This window comes from Mauremys mutica, chromosome 11 (assembly GCF_020497125.1).
Source record: "Mauremys mutica isolate MM-2020 ecotype Southern chromosome 11, ASM2049712v1, whole genome shotgun sequence".
Classification (NCBI taxonomy): Eukaryota; Metazoa; Chordata; order Testudines; family Geoemydidae; genus Mauremys; species Mauremys mutica.
In genome coordinates this window covers 8,240,906-8,262,482 of record NC_059082.1, presented here as the reverse complement: position 1 = coordinate 8,262,482, position 21,577 = coordinate 8,240,906, and the positions used below count along the sequence as shown (strand labels likewise).

The window sequence follows — 21,577 nt, the reverse complement described above, 5'->3', positions numbered from 1 at the left end:
GTAACTGCATCATTTTATTGGCATAACTCTTGCCCTTCCTCTTTAAAAGTGTCTGTTTAAACCTACCTGCTACATCATGTCTCAAGTTTGTGCTACTCTAACTCACCCTGAAAAGTAACGTTCTCCTCAAAGCGTCCCATTGAAATGAATGGAACTGAAGAGTATCTCACTACACGACGAGTTACAGGTGGCCTTTAGACGGTAAATTCTTCAGGGCAGGGACAACCTTTTTTTCTGTATTTGTACCTAGTACACTGGGGCCTTGATTTCTGTTGCGATCTCCAGAGGCTACCGCAATACACAAAGAAAAGAAAAAGAACTTAATGCCATTTAATCCAGCTGTTAACCCAGCAGTTTGTACAAATCAATCAGAACAAACTATGGGTTTATGGTAAATATTTCACATCCTGGAAACAACAGTCCGCAGACAACACCATAAAAAGCAAAACAGCTGCGGAGCATTTTGATTACCTTGTCTGTGCCACATTCTGTGCCATCCAGAGGGGGATCCAGCTTGGTTTTACAAGACGTGTCTCCTTCCACCAAGCACCACAGCCCAGCACACATCAAATGCTGCAATCACAAGGCCAAGAAGTGCGGTTATTGCTTCTGGAGATGTCAGCTATCATTATGGGATACACTATAAAGCTCGGTCAGCCTCTCTAATGTGAATCCAGCGGCATCTGGTTGGTTTTCGATCTATTATTTTTTAAGGAGAAATACACGCTAAATGGGAGGGCTGGAAACACGAAAGAGATCAATGGATGCAGATGCATGAGAAAAAGTGCATCATTTAAACACATTTCTTTTCATAGGAATAGATCAGATACAATAAATGAGGAAGGTACAAGGGATGAACAGACTAGTGCATTGCTCTACCAGTGAGTCACTTCATTGTTTTTAATAACATACAAATAAATAGAATATGGTCTACATCGGCAATCCCTGCTGCGCTTCTACCTCGCCAAATCAGCTAGCAATTTCCCAAAGGTTTCATGGTATAAGCAAGTCTTGACAGGGGAGCTGAATGAGGACAGGGCTGCAGCCTCATAGTCTAGTTTGGAGAGAGCATTCCATGCAGCATGAAGGCCGCTGTGTGAGAAAAGGACAAATGAGCGATGGTTGGCAGGGGCAATGCAATAATATAAAAAAGCAGATAAGCAGGCCCTGATGGTGAGAAGAGGCATCTTGAATGTGATGTGTGGGAGAAGGAGGAATCCAGGAGATGTGAGAGAATCAGAGAAAAGAGCTAGAGATACATTGCATCTTGACACCAGACCTGAAATGCACTCTGGCTACCATTAACACGACTGCTCTGTCTGATCAACGGATGTTACTGAGATACTGATTTTCACCATGCTTGCGTGACCTGTCATGTCAGAAAAGTTTTCTGAATTTGAGGGAAAAAATCCAAGAAAGAAAGGTCTTTAAATCTTTCACATTTCCTGAAACGTCCACCCTGCTCTGCAACCTGCATAAGTGCATGATTTGAATAGAATGTTATGTTTGCAGCAAAAATATAAAAAATGAAAATAAATAAATAAAAGCTATATTTCTTTCCACTATTGTTCACGTTTCACTGTAATGGTAAAAAGATGAGAAGCTTGGCTCTACTGCCAGCTGGTCTTGTCAAGATTTATTGCACCTCATTAAATAGTTTGAGTCAACACACTTGAACCTTATGATTCTTCCACAATGTAATGTGTGTGCAGACACATGTTGGTATGTATATATCAAATATGCTTACACAGCACCGGGCATAGTAAACGGAAGAGAGAAATCCTGCCATAAAGGGAGATGGGGTTGAAAGTACTGAAAAAGTGGTAATCACAGCAGTATTTACATCCTGTTTTAATGTCACATTTTCTTCTGGAATGAGGATTTTGCATTATTTAAAGGAAAAGAACATTTAAGAAAGCTCCAAGCGGAGCTGGGTAACAACTGTCTCTGCCATCAGCAGCATGGACGCACAGCGCTTGTTAAATAAAAACCGAAGAGTTTTCATGACATCCATGTTCCCTTGAGCAGGCTCCTGGGAAACAGGAGATAGATTGAAGATTTCTGCTATTTGTACTGAACTATCACTAATTATCACTTTTTCCAAAGTTCTTAAATTTCTTTGCAAACATCAATTAACCCTCAAGACATCTTATACAGTAGCAATATATTAGCAACATTTTATGTCTGGGTACACGAAGGCATGGAAAAGTTACCTCACGGCCAGACAATACACAGCAAGTCAAGAATAGATTGTGGGAACTCCAAATTCCAGTCTCTGTGCAAGACAACCCTTTCTCCCTGTTGGGTTTGCACAGGATTAGAAATCGGGTGGATTAGCTGTCCCATTTCATTGTCAGAAAGTGACACATTGCGTGCTAGCAATGAAACCTTTACACCAACTAATGTATTCTCCTTTACATCTAAAATACTGTATTGAATTAACATATCTTATTGTATTAGGGTTTTACATGGCACACTAGCAGCTAGAACACTGCTGAGTTATGAAGATTTATAAATCACACTTTATATTAAGGTTTTACTTATCAATGGTTAATAAAGGGCTGATAAATAATTAATAGATGTATAAGTTTGTTACAGACTTCAGTTACAGATTATTTAAGCACAACAGTAGAAGGTGTTATACATACACTTACAAGCTATGGTTTTAAGCAACCTATTGGCCCACTGGACTTTTATAAACTATGCCAGTTGATTAGTCATTTATTAAAACATCTATTAATAATTTCTCAACCCTTTCTAAACAGAACCTAATTATAAAGCATGACCGACTTTACGAAGAAGAATTCATTGTCCCAACAGGCTCACTGTTCTCCCTGGATGACTATGGGCAGGGATGTTTCCAGAGCAGTATCTGTGACTGTCGGTTCCAAATCTCCGTAGGGTAAGACTGCTGGCTGAAACGAAGGGCGGGGGGCAGAATTCAGGGATGCAGACAGACTGGCATCATTTTGATGTTGGTATGCTTCGGCCCTTCTCCTCCAAGCTTGGGTAGGAGGTACTATACATATGGTACATCTACATGGCATACTCCTTTCGGCAGTGTGCAGAGTACAGTCACTGCTCAACCAGCTAGCACAGCAGCGCAGATGGTGAGGCACTGCTTGGGCGAGTAAAGGCATGCCTGGACCCTGTGGGTATGCACCCTATACGGCTCTGTAGCAGGGTGGACCCTGCTCCGGGGTTTTAAGGGGTTAAAAGTGGCCTGACAGAGCTGGGCTGATTGGGAAAGTGGCTGCAGCTGGAGGCCACGCCCCAAACTGAAGCCCTGGGGCTTATAAGAAGCAGGGAAGCCAGAGCCCAGGCAGAGTCTCTCTCTGTTGCTAGAGGGAGATGGGCCTGGCTGCTTAGGGCTTGAGACTAGATACCTGAGTGAAGCAGGGCTGGGGGACAGGCTGAGGAGCTAGGGAAGCTCCAGCCTGGAAAGCCCCAGGCTGCGGCCTAGCAAAGGGCCAAAGGTACTGGGAGTTGCAGAGGGCAGCCCAGGGGTAGGACAAAGCAGCAGGTCCAAACCCCTATTGCCTGTGATGAGTGGGCTGATACTGCAGTCTGCCCCAGGGTGTGGGGCTAGACCATGACTGTCAGTGGCCACTACTGAGGCAAAGTGGGGATAGTAGGGTGGGGGTTCCCCTGGGAGGGGGAGACCCAATTATAGTAAAAGGGGCACCGGGTCCTGGGAGGGACATGGCGCCGATAGTAAAAAGGGGGATCACCGGCCTGCAGAGGGCGCTCCGCGCTGAAAAAGAGCCAATTCCCCAGGAAAACCAGCAGGAGGCGCCGCGGCGGTGAGTCGGCCCGTTTACAGGCTCTCTACACACCCAAGCAGGGCCTTGCCTCTTTACTCTGCTATTTTTAGCTGTGTAGTATCCTGCTGCCTCTGCTCTGGCGACAGAGCCAGTGGGAAAAGCCTCCAGCAGTTGCAGCCAGAGTCTTTCCCTGCTACCTCCCCACAGCTAAAGCCTTACACTGACACTCAGAGCAACATCCTGCCATGTCGATGCAGCCCGCTTTTCACCGTGGCGCGTAGCTATACATACCCTACATGCTGATGCAAGTGGTGTGCAGTGTAGACGTACTCATAGTCTCACTGATTTTTAAGGCCAGAAGGGATCATTAAAAGTGGACCACAAGCTAAATATGACTCAACAGTGTGATGCTGTTGCAAAAAAAGCAAACGTGATTCTGGGATGCATTAACAGGTGTGTTGTGAGCAAGACACGAGAAGTCATTCTTCCGCTCTACTCTGCGCTGGTGAGGCCTCAACTGGAGTATTGTGTCCAGTTCTGGGCACCACATTTCAAGAAAGATGTGGAGAAATTGGAGAGGGTCCAGACAAGAGCAACAAGAATGATTAAAGGTCTTGAGAACATGACCTATGAAGGAGGCTGAAAGAATTGGGTTTGTTTAGTTTGGAAAAGAGAAGACTGAGAGGGGACATGATAGCAGTTTTCAGGTATCTAAAAGGGTGTAATAAAGAGGAGGAGGGAGAAAACTTGTTCACCGTAGCCTCTAAGGATAGAACAAGAAGCAATGGGCTTAAACTGCAGCAAGGGAGGTTTAGGTTGGACATTAGGAAAAAGTTCCTAACTGTCAGGGTGGTTAAACACTGGAATAAATTGTCTAGGGAGGTTGTGGAATCTCCATCTCTGGAGATATTTAAGAGTAGGTTAGATAAATGTCTATCAGGGATGGTCTAGACAGTATTTGGTCCTGCCATGAGGGCAGGGGACTGGACTCGATGACCTCTCGAGGTCCCTTCCAGTCCTAGAGTCTATGAATCTATGAATTATGTTCATCTAGACTGCAAAGTACGGGCCAGAGAACTTCATCCAGTGATTCACACGTCAAGACCATAACTTCTATTTGACCTACTGTGTATCTTTTGGAAAGACATCTAGTCTTGATTTTAAAGATTTCATGTGATGGACAATCCACCACATCCCTAACTAAACTCTTCCAATGGTTAATTATGTTCAGTATTAAAACACTGTGCTTTATTTCTAGTCTTAGATTTGCCTAGTTTCATTTCCAGCCCCTGGATCACACAGTCTATGTAAATTACACAGGGCTAAATCCTGCCCTTAGATGTACAACTGTGCACATGGGCAGGGGAAAGAACAGAAAGTCATAGAAATCTAGCAGCTTTATGTATGAATTGAGCTGCCAGCCAGAATTCATCCAGAGTTCACAAGATGTGGCAGGCAATAAACTCAGCTAACATGTCCAGCTATGTACCATGAGCTGGGGGGATCGTTGGACGTAGCTAACCCTAAACAGGTATGTGTGTATGGGCAGAATTTGTTTCAATGAAGATACCAAGATACAATTCATGGATAGGATTGGCACAAATACTCACAATCAGACACACATGCTTACATAGGAAAATACTCTGGGGAAAAAACCTCTATCATCAACATCAACCTTCCTGAAATCTCACAATTGAGGGACAGATAACAGGATTTGTATAGAAGTCTTATTTTTTACTTCTATTAATAAATGCAAAGCATACTTCAGGAAAGAGCTACAGAAAAACGTGGTAATTACACTGTAGCTGAGTCCTATTGCCACACCATTACAGATCTTAAAATCTCCTTAGAGTCATGCCATGCATCTATGCCATAAAGACACTCAAAGATTAAACCATCAGCTGTGGTGCTTTATCATGTTCATTTCAAAAGAGATCATACACCCTCTTCAGCTAAAATATAACCGCAAACAAAAAAACTCTTCATTAAAAAGTCATTAGCATTCACTGTTGCTGGGGTCTATTAAAATGAGAAATGGCAGGACTTGACAGGAAGATTGTTTGTATATTTGAGTGGCAATTTAGAGCACAGACTGACGTACAACAGGTCATGAAAGTTGCTGTACTACAGTTATATTGTTAATTCAGCATTTGGCACTGGAAAGCAGGTCTGCCCGTGATGAACAGTCTCCTCTTTGAATAGGAAACTATTGAAGTGGTTGGGAATTTTCTACACACAATGTTTTTTCATTTGAAAATGTCAAATTGTCAAAACCAAAACTGTGCACAGGGAAGGGTCGGTTTCGATCAGTTTCCCGATTAAAAAAATTTGACAAAGTAGTTTTGAAATTGTCAAAACATCTTTTCATTTTGAAATTTTACTTTGTTTACATACAAAAACAAAGTACATTTTTTTTAAAGGTTGAAATAAAAATGAAACATTTCAAAGTGATCGAAAGGCAACATTTCAATTGACCCAAACTGGAAAAAAAACTGGATTATAAATTCATGAACTTTTTTGAGATTTCAACTTTTTCGACTCACTTCAGGTTGGGAAAAAATTAAAAATCTCAAAAACTCAAGTGGGATGAGAAAATCCATAGCACTGCATAGCACTAGAAACTATAGTCAAAGGATGTGCATGTGACACACTGTTAGGAAGCTGAGGAGGTGGTCCAGCCACCAGAGAATTACATTTATTATAGATTGGGGACTCATGATGTCAGGTGCTGTACACACACTTAGTATGAGACAGCCCCTGTCCTATCTAAACTGACAACGGGTGGATAAAGGAAGTATTATCCTCACTTTACAGATGGGGAGGGATAGCTCAGTGGTTTGAGCAGTGGCCTGCTAAACCCAGGGTTGTGCATTCAATCCTTGAGGAGGCCACTTAGGGACCTGGGGCAAAAATTGGTCCTGCTAGTGAAGGCAGGGGGCTGGACTCGATGACCTTTCGAGGTCCCTTCCAGTTCTAGGAGATTGGTATATCTCCAGTTATTACCTTTAGGCACAGAGGGATTAAATGACTTGGCAGAGGAGGAAATTACTCAGATCTCCTGAGTGCCCAGTTTAGGGTTTAAAACCATAAAACCATCCTTCCTATGCTAACTGAATTTCAAGGTAAGAATGGAGACAGCTCTCATAAGATCCACAGAGAAGGCTACATGCGGTTCCTCCCTCCTCAAACTTGGTTCTCCGTCTCTTTCAGAGTGTGGGCCAATGCTGAAGAGAGAGGTTACCTCATTAGTCAGCACAGAATATCAATGTACTCAGTACCTGCCAGGAAGCACTCAGAACCTCCCAGGATTTGGCCCCTAATGACATGAAATAACTTCCAAATCTGTGATGTTATCACGGTCCATGTGGTTCTCTTGCCGCTCAGGAATAATCCTATGGAAATCGCTAAACTTGCTGCGTTTTCCTGGATTAGGGAAGAAAGGAAGGATTCCAGTCTCTAGAGAACTAATTAGCTCCAGCTGCCCGCTGCACACTGGAACCAGCAACCTCTTATTTCTGCCATCAGAGTTAAACACCATGAAACTGTTTCTGTCGTCATAGAGAGGGGATTATGGGGATGGAGTAAGAAAGAGTAAATAGCCTTAAAGAAGGAGAACAAGCAAAAACTATATAAAGTACACAGGGAGAACTGCTTTTAAATACATTAGTTTTCAACGGACTATCACGGCACTTTAACTTTCTTACGGCTTTGGCTTGGCAAATAGTTAACTGTAAGATGTGTCCATGTGCAAAATTCCAGTTAACTCCCATTAAATACAAAATACTGTAATAAGACACTTACGACTTGCACCGAAATTTACATCTTCAAGGTATAGTGCACAGCTGACAGGTAGGAATTTACCTCCCCATTTTACAGGTGAGAAAACAGGTGCAGAGAAGTTAAGTCACAAATTTTCTATCACAGCTTCTGATTTGGCGGGGGGGGGAGGGGGGCTAATCTCCACCACCCACAGACAGGTAATAGAAGGCATCAAGGGTCTGCACCTGCCGTTGATATTAGTTAGAGCCGGAGGTGCTCAACAGCACTGAAAACTAGGGCCCAGGTGTCAAGAGCTGGACACTCCAAAATAGAAGCACCCAAAATCGGAGGCCACTTTTGAAAATCTAGGCCTAAGTGGGCTGTCAACCGCAAAGGGGGAATAAACACCTCAGTGGCTCTCTGCGTAATTCCATATTGAAAATGGATGAGAGGAGTTCTAATATAGAGCAAGTGGAGCACAAATCACAAATGAGAGGGGTTATTCCAGAAGTGACAAGCAGAGGCGGAGGAAGAGCCGCATGCTATCCTTTTCAGCAGCGCAGGAACGACAGGTTCCTGCTGAGTTTGTATTTCATCAAGACTGAACACCAACCTCTGAAGGCTCACTCACTTGGGCTCTTTATTAGTGAGCGAGAAAGAATGGGCCCCTTTTATTCTGAGCTAGAAAGGCAGGACTTTCACGGACATATGAAAGTGAATCACAAAGGGGACATGCATCCCACTTGATGAACAGCAATCACAGAATCCCTGAGATATCACCAGAAAAAGTCTTAAAAAAAGAAACCTCGTAATTTTCACTATTTAACGATTATCTCTTTCTCCAGTACATTTCAAAGTACACCCCATGCTGTCCTTTTAGCATACAAAGTGCCCGGCTCTGACAACCAAGTCTATAGCTGATTCTCCTCTAAGACTAGTTTTACACCCCTGTAATTCCATTGATTTCAATGGAGTTACAGCTTGATTAACACCTGTGTGAGCGAGTGGAGAATCACCAAACATTCAGAAAGTGTCCAAATCCAAGGGATTAATTTAGTTCAAGAAGAAAGAATCCTTGAGTTAACTGCTTTCCAGTGCTATAATTTCAGTTGCAGAAATGTCTGAATTCAACAAAGTTATTTCCTAGACTTTTTTTTTTTAATGCTCTTTATCAGGGAAAACATAACAAAACAAATGCTGCGAACATGAAGTGGATCATGCTGAGGCTCAGTCTTCGGCATTAGATGACTTTACGTGTATTTATCTGGCTAGTAACATGTGGAAGCCACATGAAATATACTGGGCTCCATGGATACATGGAGTGATACCAAGGGCTTCTCTGTTCCCAATAACCAAAACTCAAGAATAAAAGCCCTTCCCATGAGAGCTGCTCTTTCTTCTAGGGGGAAGGTACAGCTCAGTAGCTTGAGCATTGGCCTGCTAAACACAGGGTTGTGAGTTCAATCCTTGAGCGGGCCATTTAGAGATCAGGGGCAAAAAATCTGTCTGGGGATTGGTCCTGCTCTGAGCAGGGGGTTGGTCTTTTTAAGAGAGAAAAGACAAAAAAACCCACCAGGTCTTCAAACTGTAACTACATGGCCATGCCACACTCTCCACATAAATATTCGGCTGTTGTGCGTACCAATCCCAAGATACGAATGAAACTAGCTTTCATCTTCAATCAAGTCACTTTTTAATAGCAGTAATTCTACAGGACAGCAAGAGCAGCCCAGGGCTCTTCATCCTCATAACATCTTAGCGACTGTAGCTGCAGCATTCCAAAGGCCTGCACACAGCTGTGCGACACTTTCTCGGGCGTCCAGGACCGAAAGTCAGCAAGCGACACCTCTGCCTCAGTGAGAGGGAGTCTTTTGTGTGTCAGCTCCCTGACCCTGCCAGCCCTTCAGCCAGTCAAAAACTCTGCTCTGGGCTCTGCCAGCCACTACTTTGCCTGGCAGGCACACACTTGGTGTACCCCTGCCCCCAAACTCCTCAGACACCTCCTCCTGTAGTGTCCAGCCCCAGTCACTGGACACTCCCAGTAATTAGCAGGCTCACTAATCCCAAGGGAATAGTGCACACACACCAGCTTGTGTGAGTCAGCTGAGTAGCAGCTTGCATACAACAATGCAGCACTGTAATCTATTTATAGTAAGAACAACTATACGTTGATTAACAAAGGTAAAAATTGAGGTGACATCGAGCAAAGCAAAGCAAGTAGAATACGCTTCTAGTAGACGAAGCTGTAACTGTAACCGGCTAACCTTCTCACCTAAGCCTTTTCATGGCTCCCGAGGTTGGCTGAGATCCTGTTTCCATGGGTAGCACCACACCACCTGGTTACCCCTTTAATTTGGCCCAGGCCTTATTAGCCACAGTAATCCCAGCGAAGTCAATAAGGATACGTCTACAGAGCAAAAACCACTGCAGTGAGTCTCAGAGCCCAGGTCAACTGACTCAGGCTTGTAGGGCTCATGCTACAGCGCTAAAAATAGCAGTGGGAATGTTCAGGCTGGGCTCTGAGACCCTCTCCCTTGCCAGGTGTCAGAACCCAGGCTCCAGCCCAAGCAGGAACGTCTACACTGCTATTTTTAGACTCACAGTGTGAGCTCTAGGAGCCCAAGGCAGCTGACCTGGGCTCGGAGACTCACTGAGAAGAGTTTTTTGTTTTTTTTTTGCAGAGCAGATGTACCTTAAATCCACCCATGTGACTCAAGACTACTTGGATATGGAAAGGTTGCATGAGTGGGCCCCTGATTAGCAGTATTCATTGAGAACTGCGCTTGTCCATCTATACCACGTAAGAGACCTGCACAATCAAGGTTTCCAGAAGTGACTAGTGATTTTGGGTGCTCACCCTGAAACACCTTAAAGGGGCCTGGTTTTGATGTGGGAGCTCAGCACTTTCTGAAGACCCGTCAGCTACAGGTCAGGGACTCAAAGCCTGAGGCTTTCGAACAGCCCGGGCAGCATTCCAGGGCAGGGCCAGCGGCACGGGCTACGCTTTCATATCGGCTCACTCCAGCGCCCGTATCCCGTGCAGAACAAACCTGCCTATGGCACAGTCTGTTCACAGGGCAGCAGGTAGGGTCCCACAGCCAACCTGACAGCTCCCACTGTAACGCTGCTTTTGCAACCCTGCCACAAAGCCTATGGCCCCAGGCTTGCAAGACACCCAGAGACTTCACCTCCCACGTGTTTCAGTGGAAGCGCTGGGCACCGAGAACCTTGCGGTAGTGGGCTCTAAAATCACTTAGGCTCTGCGTTCAGTATAGAGAGTGTACAAGGGTTTTTATTACTGTTGTTGTTATTATTTTTTAAGAGGCAATGTTGTCTGTCAACCCTCCCTTAAAAGCTGGGAAATTAAAAGAGTGAAGTCGCAGATCAAGTTTCTTGGCCATGGGAAATGAGAAAAAGGCTAGTAAAAATAAATAGTGTGTGTATGTATCTATGTTCAGATGTGGTTGGGAAGATTCTGGGAGTTTTCTCTTGAAGTCTTTTGCAGATGGGAAGTACCCAGAGGCTGATGGAAGAGGTCTGAGAAGGCTTGTTATACTGTGTTTGCAGGCTGACATTCAATAGCATTCTGGCTAATTCAGTTGAAGTTCATACTTCGGCTGTAGATGCCACATCACAAGGCTACACTAATCCTCTCCCCCACCCTGACACCCAACCTTATGTTTTAATAAGAAAATGAAGGATTTCCAAACTCTAGAGTGCTTGATTCTTAATATGCGCCTCTATTATTTTTAAGAGTTTATTTTTTTTTATATTCTTAAATTGACACATATTTTTATAATTTGATTTTGGTTCCCCTCTCTTTTTATATATATAGATATTTTAAAACCACTGCACCAGAATGCGTTTTGACAGACTTCCAAAATGAAACACGTACAGAAATTTCTGAAGCATTCCAATAATTGTAATGGAATGGGCTGTGCAGTGCAGTGCAGGCATTCTGCTTCTCTCTCACTTTTTTTTAAACCCAAAGTATTTCCACCAAAAAGAAGGGGGGGAAACGGTCTGTCTTGCAACGTACAGAAGCCGTGAAATAGGACGCTTCTGTTTCATATAAAACAGGCAACATGAAAATGGTTGCGCTTTTAACAACTCACGTTAGGAAAACTATAAAATATAGGAGGGCAATTAGGTAAATTATTAACTTTACTTTTAAAAAAGAAAATCTTCTCATTTTACTTTGCAATTGCCAAGCATGTAGCCTGCACATTTTAACAAAACCAATCCCATCCTTTACTGCAGTGCTATTAATAATTATTATTACTATTATAATTTATTCCATACCCACAGTATATATGTATTTTACAGACATCTGTAGACACAATCCCAGCCTGTACAAAGGCTGATTTGTAGCCTGCTATTGCAGAGATACAATTGGCTTACAATCTTAGTACGAGTTTTTAATCGGTACTCACCACGTACCGTAGTATTTACTAACATGGGTCTTGATCTTGCATTTGACTTTCCTCAGGCACACTCTGCAACCACATGGAGCCCCACTGATTTAGTGGGGCGCAGGGGGTTCAATCCCATAGATCTCCTCACAGGATAAGGACCACAGATAGTCCCACTGATGTGTCACAAATATGCTTACCTAAGTTTCCCAAAAAGCCTTTGATTACGAAAGCTGAAAGGATTTTTAAGATCCAACTTACTGACACTATTTGTGCTTTTCCTTTACTTTTTTTGTTTCCATTTTGTACAGCTCGACAATGGAAACGGGCTAGTCAGTTTTATTTTTGCTTACAATCATTTTCATTCTCAGGTTCTCAGTGCTGCAATGTTTCGATTGTGGATGCTGGAGATTAAAGTTATTTGTTTAAAAACAACTGCAATTTAAGGAAAATGATGGCACCATTCCTACAGATCTCAGATTTTCTAAAAGCTTGTTTACTCAAAATCTCAATTCTAGGCTACATTTGAGTTAACAGCATCCCTTGTTAAGCAGAAAATCTCTTTGTAGCAATGTTAATCTCTACATGCCATTTTAGTCTAAGCACAGTTTTGACTCAAAACAATACTGAAAGATAATGGTTATGTAAAAACCCGCAAAAATGCGTTAATAATAAATAAGCCAAAAGGCATACGAAACGGAAAGCCAAACACTGGATATAAGTGATACAAATCACATTTTTTCCATAAATATAATGTCAGCCCAAAAGCCTCTGTCAGTAGGCATGCCAGCTTGAAAAATAAACCCAGTGCTCATGATTAAACACACAAGTGTATTTTCACATGAGTTTGTGAACAATGTGTTCCTGTGTGTTTCTGGTACAGACACTTTATCTCAACTGTGAGAGATGCAGCCATGATGGTTTTTGTGGACAGCATAATAAAGAAAAAAGCACAAGGCCTATTCACAACTTAAATCCTATATTGACAGCTTATATAGGATTTGAGGAACACCTCTGCTTTTTGCTGGTCTTCTGCACAGGGTCTTCTACCCCTAATAATACTAGACTTACAAGTATGGTAGCGGTCAGTCAGGCCAGACTGTCAAATGCCTTGCAAAACCTGGGATGTAGGTGGCCAGAACACAATATCGTAAGGTACCAATGCCTGGGTGGATGATACAATGAGTTTTAAAAGGTGGACTCCTATTTATCTCCTACTGCACATCATGGATATTCAGAGCAACACTGTCATCCCCACAGGCCCACTTTTCACACACTCACTCAATCAGTTCGATATTTGGTAATATGACAGTAGCTTTATTCCTATAAAACAGGCATTACCATGCCAGATTCTAGATGGGCCATGTCCTTCCATCAAGCAGCACTATGCTAGAAATAAGGGCTTGATTCTGATCTCACACTAGTTTTACAGCAGTGTTATTCCATTAACTTCAACTGAGTTACTTCTGGTTTACACCAATGTAAGTGAAATGAGAATCAGTCCCAGGGCCATGACAAATTCCAGAACTAGATTTGATTGATGTCAGAACCCAGCCTTGCTGGGGCTAATTAGGGATTATTCTGTTAGTAACTCCTGAAAACATCTGGGGTGAAATCCTGGCCCTGTTGAAGTCAACGGCAAAGTTCCCTTTGACTTCTGTGGTGTTAGGATTTCACCCTGGGGCCCTGGACACAGCTCTCAGCTGATTCTGTGCAGCGCATACCCTGACAATGTTCAGACTTTACAGAAAGAAGGGTCAATGCAGAGCACCAGGTAAACAGACTTCCCCATAACTCTCCTGGCATTTACAAATGGATTGGAGCTATGTAACTCAGACATAGCTATGGAGGGTACGTCTACATGGGGAAAGAAAGAGCTGCGGCAGTGAGTCTCAGAGTTCAAATCAGCTGACTCAGGATTGCGCTGCGGGCTCAAAATAGTAGTGTAGACATTCGGTCGCAGGCTATAACCCAGGCTCTGAAACGCAGAGAGAAGGGAGGCTCTTGGACCCAGGCTGCGGCCTAAGCAGGAACATCTGCTCTGCTATTTTTAGCTCAGCAGTGCAAGCCGAAGTCAGTTGACCCAGGCTGTGAGACATGCTGCCGTGTGGACATACCCAAAGTGGCTCCCTCACGATCCTTCGTTTTTGTGCTGTGATTTCTGCGGAGAGCTCAGAGCAGTTCATGGTGGTTTGGCAAACATTCTTATTGCTAGAGACTGCCAGTGTGCACGCCAGAATCTTTCATTAGAACAATAAATTAAGACAGAGATTATCAAGCGTGCCTAAGGGAGACAGGTGCCCAAGCCTTTAACACACATGGTTACCAAAGAAAATCTTAAAAATTCAAACTGATGCCAGGCTGACTGCCAAAGTCTGTAGACAGCAGAAACAATAGCTATGAAAGAACAGTGAGCTGCTACATTTTATTTTAATAGGCCATGGAGTCTGAAGTCTAATGATGGCAGCATAGGACTGTAAACTTTGTCCACTGTTTCACTGCTGAACAAAGCGCACACGAAGGAAGCAGGACAACCGCAGCAGGAAGATCTATTTTGAGTGGAGTTTTGTTTTGGCCTCTCTGGTCAGTGCAGCTTGGGTTGTTGGCAGGGCTTGGGAGTAACATTACCTCTGCTGCCCCAGATATAGCGTTTGGAAGGTATTTGGGGAAGGGGGGAAGAAAGGCAGACAAATCAAAGTGATACAGGCGGGCTGGAATGTTCCAAGGCTCTGTGTAACTATTGTTGATACTTATATTCTTACTCTTTACTATAGGACCTGAATGCCTCTCATGCAGAAAGCTTCATCAAACAGGAAGATTTTGCAGCCTTTCCTAAAGATGGTTAGATTCTGGATTCATCTACTGTCCTCTGGAAATTTTCCTGATCATGGGGAATTTTTGAATGTAGGTCTTCTAGTTTGCCCAACGTAATTCTGGCGCTCAGCTATCTCTTTCTGAAATGTCATAATAGAGCTCTCTATTAAATAGGAATGTAGACAGAAGACGCGTGTAGTCATAAAAAGATTGAGCAGGCTAATTTCCTGAAGTTTATTTCCTTTTTGTAACAAATATTTACTGTCAAATGTTTATTACTTGTACATTTGGATTTTTTAATAATACTTTATTGAATTAAAAATACCACATTACCATTGGCTAGAAGAGGAGACAGCTACGTTTGCCAATAATTTCTATAACTAATGCCAACGACCGGTGCCAATTTTTTTTGGTTCATATTTCCGCAGACAGCTTAGAGACTTACAGTACAAGCATTCTGTTGATGAGGCACGAGAAAGATGAAGGTGAACGTAACAAAACCTTCCAGGATTAAAAAATTAAAGCTGACCATTTCCTATAACGAACTTAGTTTCACTGCAGGCAAACACCAACTCACAGCCGCTGAACAGCATGCAAATATTATCATGGTTTACTGATGTGTAAAGTTAATGGCAAATATTTTCACAGAACGTCAACGTTGAACTCTGAAGCACTCCCACCCTACATTCGTGATCAGAAATACCTACATCTACATAATTAAGCTAACTAGTGTTTGCAACTTCCTTTATTCAGCCAATGCTTGTATAGACTTCTCAGCAGAAATTATTCTATTCTAAAGTCCTTCCAAATATGTACTAAGGTTTCTTTTCTTCTTTTCTAAAGATTTCAAACACTAAGACTAGTAAAGATCCCAAAGGACCAACACTACCTGTGCCTAACAGAAAATACTGCCGGCTGGTTTGGTACACTGACAAACATACTCTGAATGAGGAGTTTCAAGAACACTGTATTTCTGGATATGCTATTTCAACATGAGAAATGCAGACTAGTTAGCAGTCAAATGGCACTTCCTAGTGGGGGTGAAACCTCCAGGAATGACAGTTCTTTTCTGTAACAATGCACATAGCAAATATCTACCAAAAGCTGGGTAAGCAGCATGGTATCTGTTCATTTGGAGGTACCTGCATCTTCCTGACTATACCTGGGGTACTCTTTAAGGATGCACATTTTAAAAGCTTGCTTCCAGTCCAGTAGTCCGGATGGCCTGTGTTTCCCTGGTTGATCCAAAAAACACAACCTACCCAGATTTGTTTCTCATTGTTTTCATGTTCTGTGTTACTTAGTTGCCAGATCCAAAGTAAACAAAACAGCAAATGTGAAACTCAGAGTTCTTTCCCAGCACTTGCATGTGTTCGACAGCTTTATTCATTTGGCTTTTGGAAACTTCAGTTATAATTGATTATTTTCTTTTTTTTTAAAATAAGATTAAAGTGCCAGACATTTTTAGAAGTGGAGGGGACAGGACAGGGGAGGGGAGAGGAGGAAATGATTTACCAAAACAAATTTTTTTTTTAAAATATTGCCTAGTTACAAGAGGGTAATGCATGATTCACTCTTGCCACCTAAACTAGGGCTTTGTAGAGCATAACGTAGGGTAAAATGCCACTAAATGGTTCTGGTGATAAAATCATCAATTTGATAACAATGCTTAGCACTTTCCATCTGTAGCTATCCTAGCACATAGCCACACATGTGCAATCATAATCCCTACCTAGAATAGGGGTGCAGTTAGGGTAAGTGTCTTGCTCATGGTGATACAGAGAGTTAGTGGCAGCGCTGAGAACAGAACCCAGGAATCCTGACTCCCAGTCCCATCCACTAGCTACTGGCTCACACAGCCTCCCCAGCAGATACAGCACAAGACCAGAGCTCCTATTGGTTGGTCAATTGGTTCATACATGAATATTGCTTCACATTAGTCAGAGGTGGCTCCTATCAGCAGCCCTGAAATAGTTTGGAGTCAGGGTTCGAACCCAAATGATCTAAACCTCTCTAGTCTGCAGAGCTGGGAAGTCTTGTGGGAAGAGGCTCACTCGTGAGACTTCTGCTACATCCCAATTCCAGATGGGCCGGAAATATCATGAGAACAGCCTCTTGCTCAGTATTCTGGCACTCTGACTTCCGTGGGAGTTTTGCCCAAGTGAAAACTGAATACAAACTCAATAAGGACCTCAGGACCTGGAACTAGGATTTTAAAGCTTTATCAGTGTGGGTGGGGTTTTCAAAAGTGATCAGTGTTGGCCTAGCTCTGTTATTTCGTCTGAGTCAGTGGAAGTTTTACTGTTGATTTCAACCAGAGCAGGTTAGGCCAACGCTGAGCACTGTTGAAAATCCCACGGTGTATTTCAATTGGAGGTAGGGAATCTTTTTATTCTCAATTGACAGCTTTGTTTCCATTACCCACCCTCGCGCCCTTGGGACCCAGGAGAAGCCTTACCTCCATATTCTTACAGAAAGTGGCATTGGTCCCGAATAGGATCTGGCACTGTTCATCGGCGCTGTAGTGCATCCCTGGCAGCTTGTGAGGAAGCCGCAGGGCATACTGGCTTCGGGGGTCTGTTACCAGCAAACAGGTGCTCACCTTGGACCTAAAGAGTACGAGAGTTACACACACCTTTAAGGGGAGGAACTTTGGAACTGGGCTGGTAGATCACTTGCCCAGAGAAGGTGGCTCCTTCCCTTTCACTTGAGATTATGGTCTCTTTGTCTAAACGGTTGGTATTTTTAACTGCTTATTTTTGAGAGATTTCCACCCAGGAATATCCTTTCTTAAGCAAAGATTCTGACTTGCAGATATTTCTGGTCAGGTTGCTATTATAGGCAGGTGGAGACTGGAGATGCATGAGATGAGGTCATGCAGTGGTATTTTTGAGGCATTACTCAATATGGAGAGCAAACAGTGGGACAGATGTGAGACCTGGGAAATGTACCGTGTTCAAATGACTATAAGGAAATGTTGTGTGCAGTTGTGTTGTAGTCGTGTTGGCCCCAGGACTCTCTCTCTAATATACTGTGAAGTGCCAGAGAGGCAGACCTCTGTGACGGTGAGTGTTAAGTGGGTTTCCTGGAGAATGCCCTAAGGGTGGTTAATGCGAATTCCACAATACCGGTTATGCAAAAACCAAACCTTTTGAAGTTTGCCCTGAGGAGAGAGCCACTGACTGGTGATTGCCTGTTACAGGAGGCCACAGATCAAAGGCTGAGACTATACAGAAATAGCTGGACTGTCCCAGACTTGTTATGGTTTTTGATCTGAAACCCGACATGAACTGGTAACCCAGCGCAAACCCAGCTGAGGGCTTTGAAAGACATCCAGCCCCCAGAGCCCTATGTTGGAGCTCGGGGTCACCTCTGGTAAGCTTTTAGCCTGGGTGTAGGTCCGTTTATTATTTTTTGTACATTTTCTCTCTAATACACTTTGCTTTGCGAAGGCTGGTTGGTAACTGGTGTGCACCGTTGTAACCTCTGGAGAAAGGTTAACCACAGATGCTGGCCCCTGGTCAGAGCTGCTGGGGAAATCAGTGAGGTGCAGAGGGACTGCAAGCCTAAACCCGTTTGCAGGGAGAGAGATGCAGATCTTCGCCCCAGAGAGGTGATGGCTCAGAGCCTGAAACCTTAGGTGGGTGCCCTTGTGGAAGAGTAGGGGTGTGTGTCAAAAGTGCAATTAACTGTGAAACTGTGACCAATAGCAGCTTGGAAGGTTTTTTTTTAAAACTAATGGAAGGCAGGAAAGATACTGGACCATGTATATGAGGGTCACTACCAAGTAGTTTAGGAGCTGACAGACTCAGAGTACAGAATCAGACCCTTGTTTTTATCTTGACAGTGTTCCCCTTTAACATAACATCACTGGAGTCTCATTTTCTGGATAGACTCTTTAACCTCGTTTTTCCCCCTCTCCCTCTTCCTTTGATCACTGCTAAACTCATTGCTCGGTACAGAGGTTGCATCTCTGATAGTCAAGTGGGTCCAGCACACTCTGGTGTTTGTTCCGGTGAATGATGCTCTAGGAGCTAGTAGTCAGCTTGCCTGACATTCTTTCTGAATTGCTAAAGAGGATAAACTAAAAACACTGGATGCTGTAGAAAAGGCATTCACGGTGAACTGGTTAAGTTAATGCTCACTTAGAGAAGAGAGAATGACACAGAATTAACTCCCTGGGAAATGAGTTCTCTCCGGCTTTTGTAAAACGAATTGTTCTACCAGGGCAGGCTGGCAGAACCTGTCAAATAGGGTGGGGTGTGGTTGTTTTTGTTGTTGTTGTTGTTTTTTTTTAAGGGCACTTCCTCCTGTACAACCTAACGGAGTCCTGTCATTGCAGGATTCATTCCCCTAAAGTGGAAGTGAACTGGGATTCTTTTCAAGAAGCTATCCGTGTGCTGAAATTTGGGGAGGATCAGTTTTCTGCATCTCTGCCAGTATACTACAAAGGAGACACAGTCAGCCTTCCATACAGCGATTGTACACCGCCCTCCCCTGACGTTGCTTTGTGTTTGAATTTCAAATACGATCCCAATTCTTTGAGATACAGGGTTTTCACTGTTCATCACGTTCTTACTTTAGGAAGTTTTCAAGGTCGTCACGGCTGCAGGAAGACCAAGAAAGGTCACTGGGGTTCCTGCCCTTCACCCATTCTCCAGACATTATGTGAGATCTTCCTGCGCAGGACAAATGATCATCGTCATGGCTCATCCCCATGCTGTTCGGTTAAAAAAAAAAAAAAAACCACATAGATAAAGCCATACTGCGGGTTTGTCATTTCCCATTGCACCTGACAATGGGACTCTGATTATCTTATGGGGAACACACTGGAAAGTAGAACTGATCAAATAATGCACAATTAATAATTTATCCAATGCAGTTACCTTCTATGTCACAAGCAAATTCCTTGAATTTACCTATTTTAGTTGCAAATTTTTGTAAAAAATTGTTTTGCTCCATGGATTGATGGCAAACACTTCACTATAGGGTCTGCTAGAAATATCCTAAATCCACCAGTGATTTTTAGTGGAGAGATAGCGCTGAGAAGTTATATGGAACTGCAACTGTTCCCTGGTTAGATGAACCCATAAGTACATCTGGCTGAATTCTTACACACACGGATGCAAAAAGTGGTTTCTGGGCATGGTCATGCAACCTGAAATGTGCTTCCCCGTAAAACTCAGTCATTCAAGGGTTCACAGAAAGCAAACGCTCAGAAAGGATGTAGCCTGGCTGAAGCACAGAATATCAAAGGGAGTATTGTGGAAAACTTTGTATTACTTGCCCAAAACTAGTGAATGAGGTTAACTAAAACCATGTTGAGTAAGGTCAACAAATACCGAAGTACAATTATTACTAAACATGGAACCAAATTCTGCTCTTGTGCCAGTTCAAATCTGGAGTAACTCCACTGACATAAAAGGGGTTACTCCAAATTTACAGTATTATTAAATATCACTATTTCAGCAACCCTTCGATGTCCCCCCCAGAATCAGGGCCCCATTTTGCTAAGTGCTGTACAAACGCATACAAAGACACAATCCCTGCCCCAACCCAATGTAAATGTGAACAACATTTGGCCCATGGTAGCGCATCTAAACAAATAATGCACATTTACACATATTTACACCCACAACTGAGAAATTAAAATATCGCTCACCTGAGGATCTCAAAAGGGCTTCACAAAAACTTTTCCCCCACCATGCACCTGTGAGGCCATGTATTATTAACAGTGTTTTATAAGAGGGAAAACTCAAGCAAAAGAGAGGATAAGTAACTAGCTCAGATTTACACAACAAGTCAGTGGCAGAACCATGCACAGACACCAGAAATCCTGATTTCCAATCCCATCCTCAAACTACTAGGCCACGTTACCACCCAATGTAGGAGAGAGAACAAGTTTCAGCCTGTTTTGATAAGATTTGATAAGTAACATTTTCAAATCTTAATGTCCTTCCTTTGGTTTCTAAACCCATCTTAAAATGGGATGGGAATTGGTTTACGGATTTTTGCAAACGGTGCCTCACGTGATGTCAAGTGTCACTCAGCTAGCGAAGTGGCAGTCATCAGCATTAGATTCAGAATTGCCAACTGCAAGTTGATAACTGAAATTTCCGATGATTATCAGTTTATTCCTTAGGAGAAGAGCATCTTATTGTACAAGCTTCCAGCTTGCTGGACGCAGCCAGATGGCCATTGTTTCCGATGATGTTGGACTCCCAATATGCAACATTACTCTACAAATCAGAGTCGCCTGTTTGTTTTTATATTCAGTTCTCATTCCCCTGCCTTTGCTTCTCTGCAGTTTTGGGATTCAAATATTCAAAACCTAAATGCAGCATAAATTTCCAGTTCTGATGAACCAAAACCAGCTTCAGCAGCTTGATAATTATGGCTTAGCTTAAACCACCATTTAGGCTATTTTTAGCTTAAAGTGAAAATTACATGGCTGAGTCTATTATTTTAGGTTTATCTCCAGGGATGTTATTATTTCTAACAATGTTACACTTAGCATAATTTTTAGACTCAGAAGCTCATGGTTATGCATGTTTTTTAACCTTTGTGGGTTTTGAACACAGGAAAAATGTTAATGTCAAGCATATTCTGTTTGACACGCACCAATAATTTAACAATCTAGTAGCAACTCTAACTTCTGAAACAGAGGGTGAAATCTGTGCTTCACTGAACTCAATGGGAGTTTTGCAACTGACGTCAACGGGAGCCAGGATTTCACCCAAGATGGTTTATCCATGTTACCTCTACAAACAAATAAATAAAAATACATCTTAACACAAATTATGAGGGCAGAGCCAGCACTACTCTTCT

The 21,577-nt window shown here is 42.9% G+C and overlaps 1 protein-coding gene across 2 annotated transcripts in view; it reads right to left on the bottom strand.

Annotated features, from left to right (window-relative positions):
• The window catches only part of ADAMTS17 (ADAM metallopeptidase with thrombospondin type 1 motif 17), a 268,096-nt gene that overhangs the window by 122,834 nt on the left and 123,685 nt on the right, over positions 1-21,577 (bottom strand). For both annotated transcript variants that reach the window (XM_044980674.1, XM_044980672.1), the window contains exons 9-11: positions 19,329-19,469; positions 17,208-17,358; positions 472-573 (exon numbers count right to left, since the gene is read on the bottom strand). In XM_044980674.1, coding sequence (XP_044836609.1) covers positions 472-573; positions 17,208-17,358; positions 19,329-19,469 — 394 coding nt within the window. The remainder of the gene's footprint in view (positions 1-471; positions 574-17,207; positions 17,359-19,328; positions 19,470-21,577) is intronic.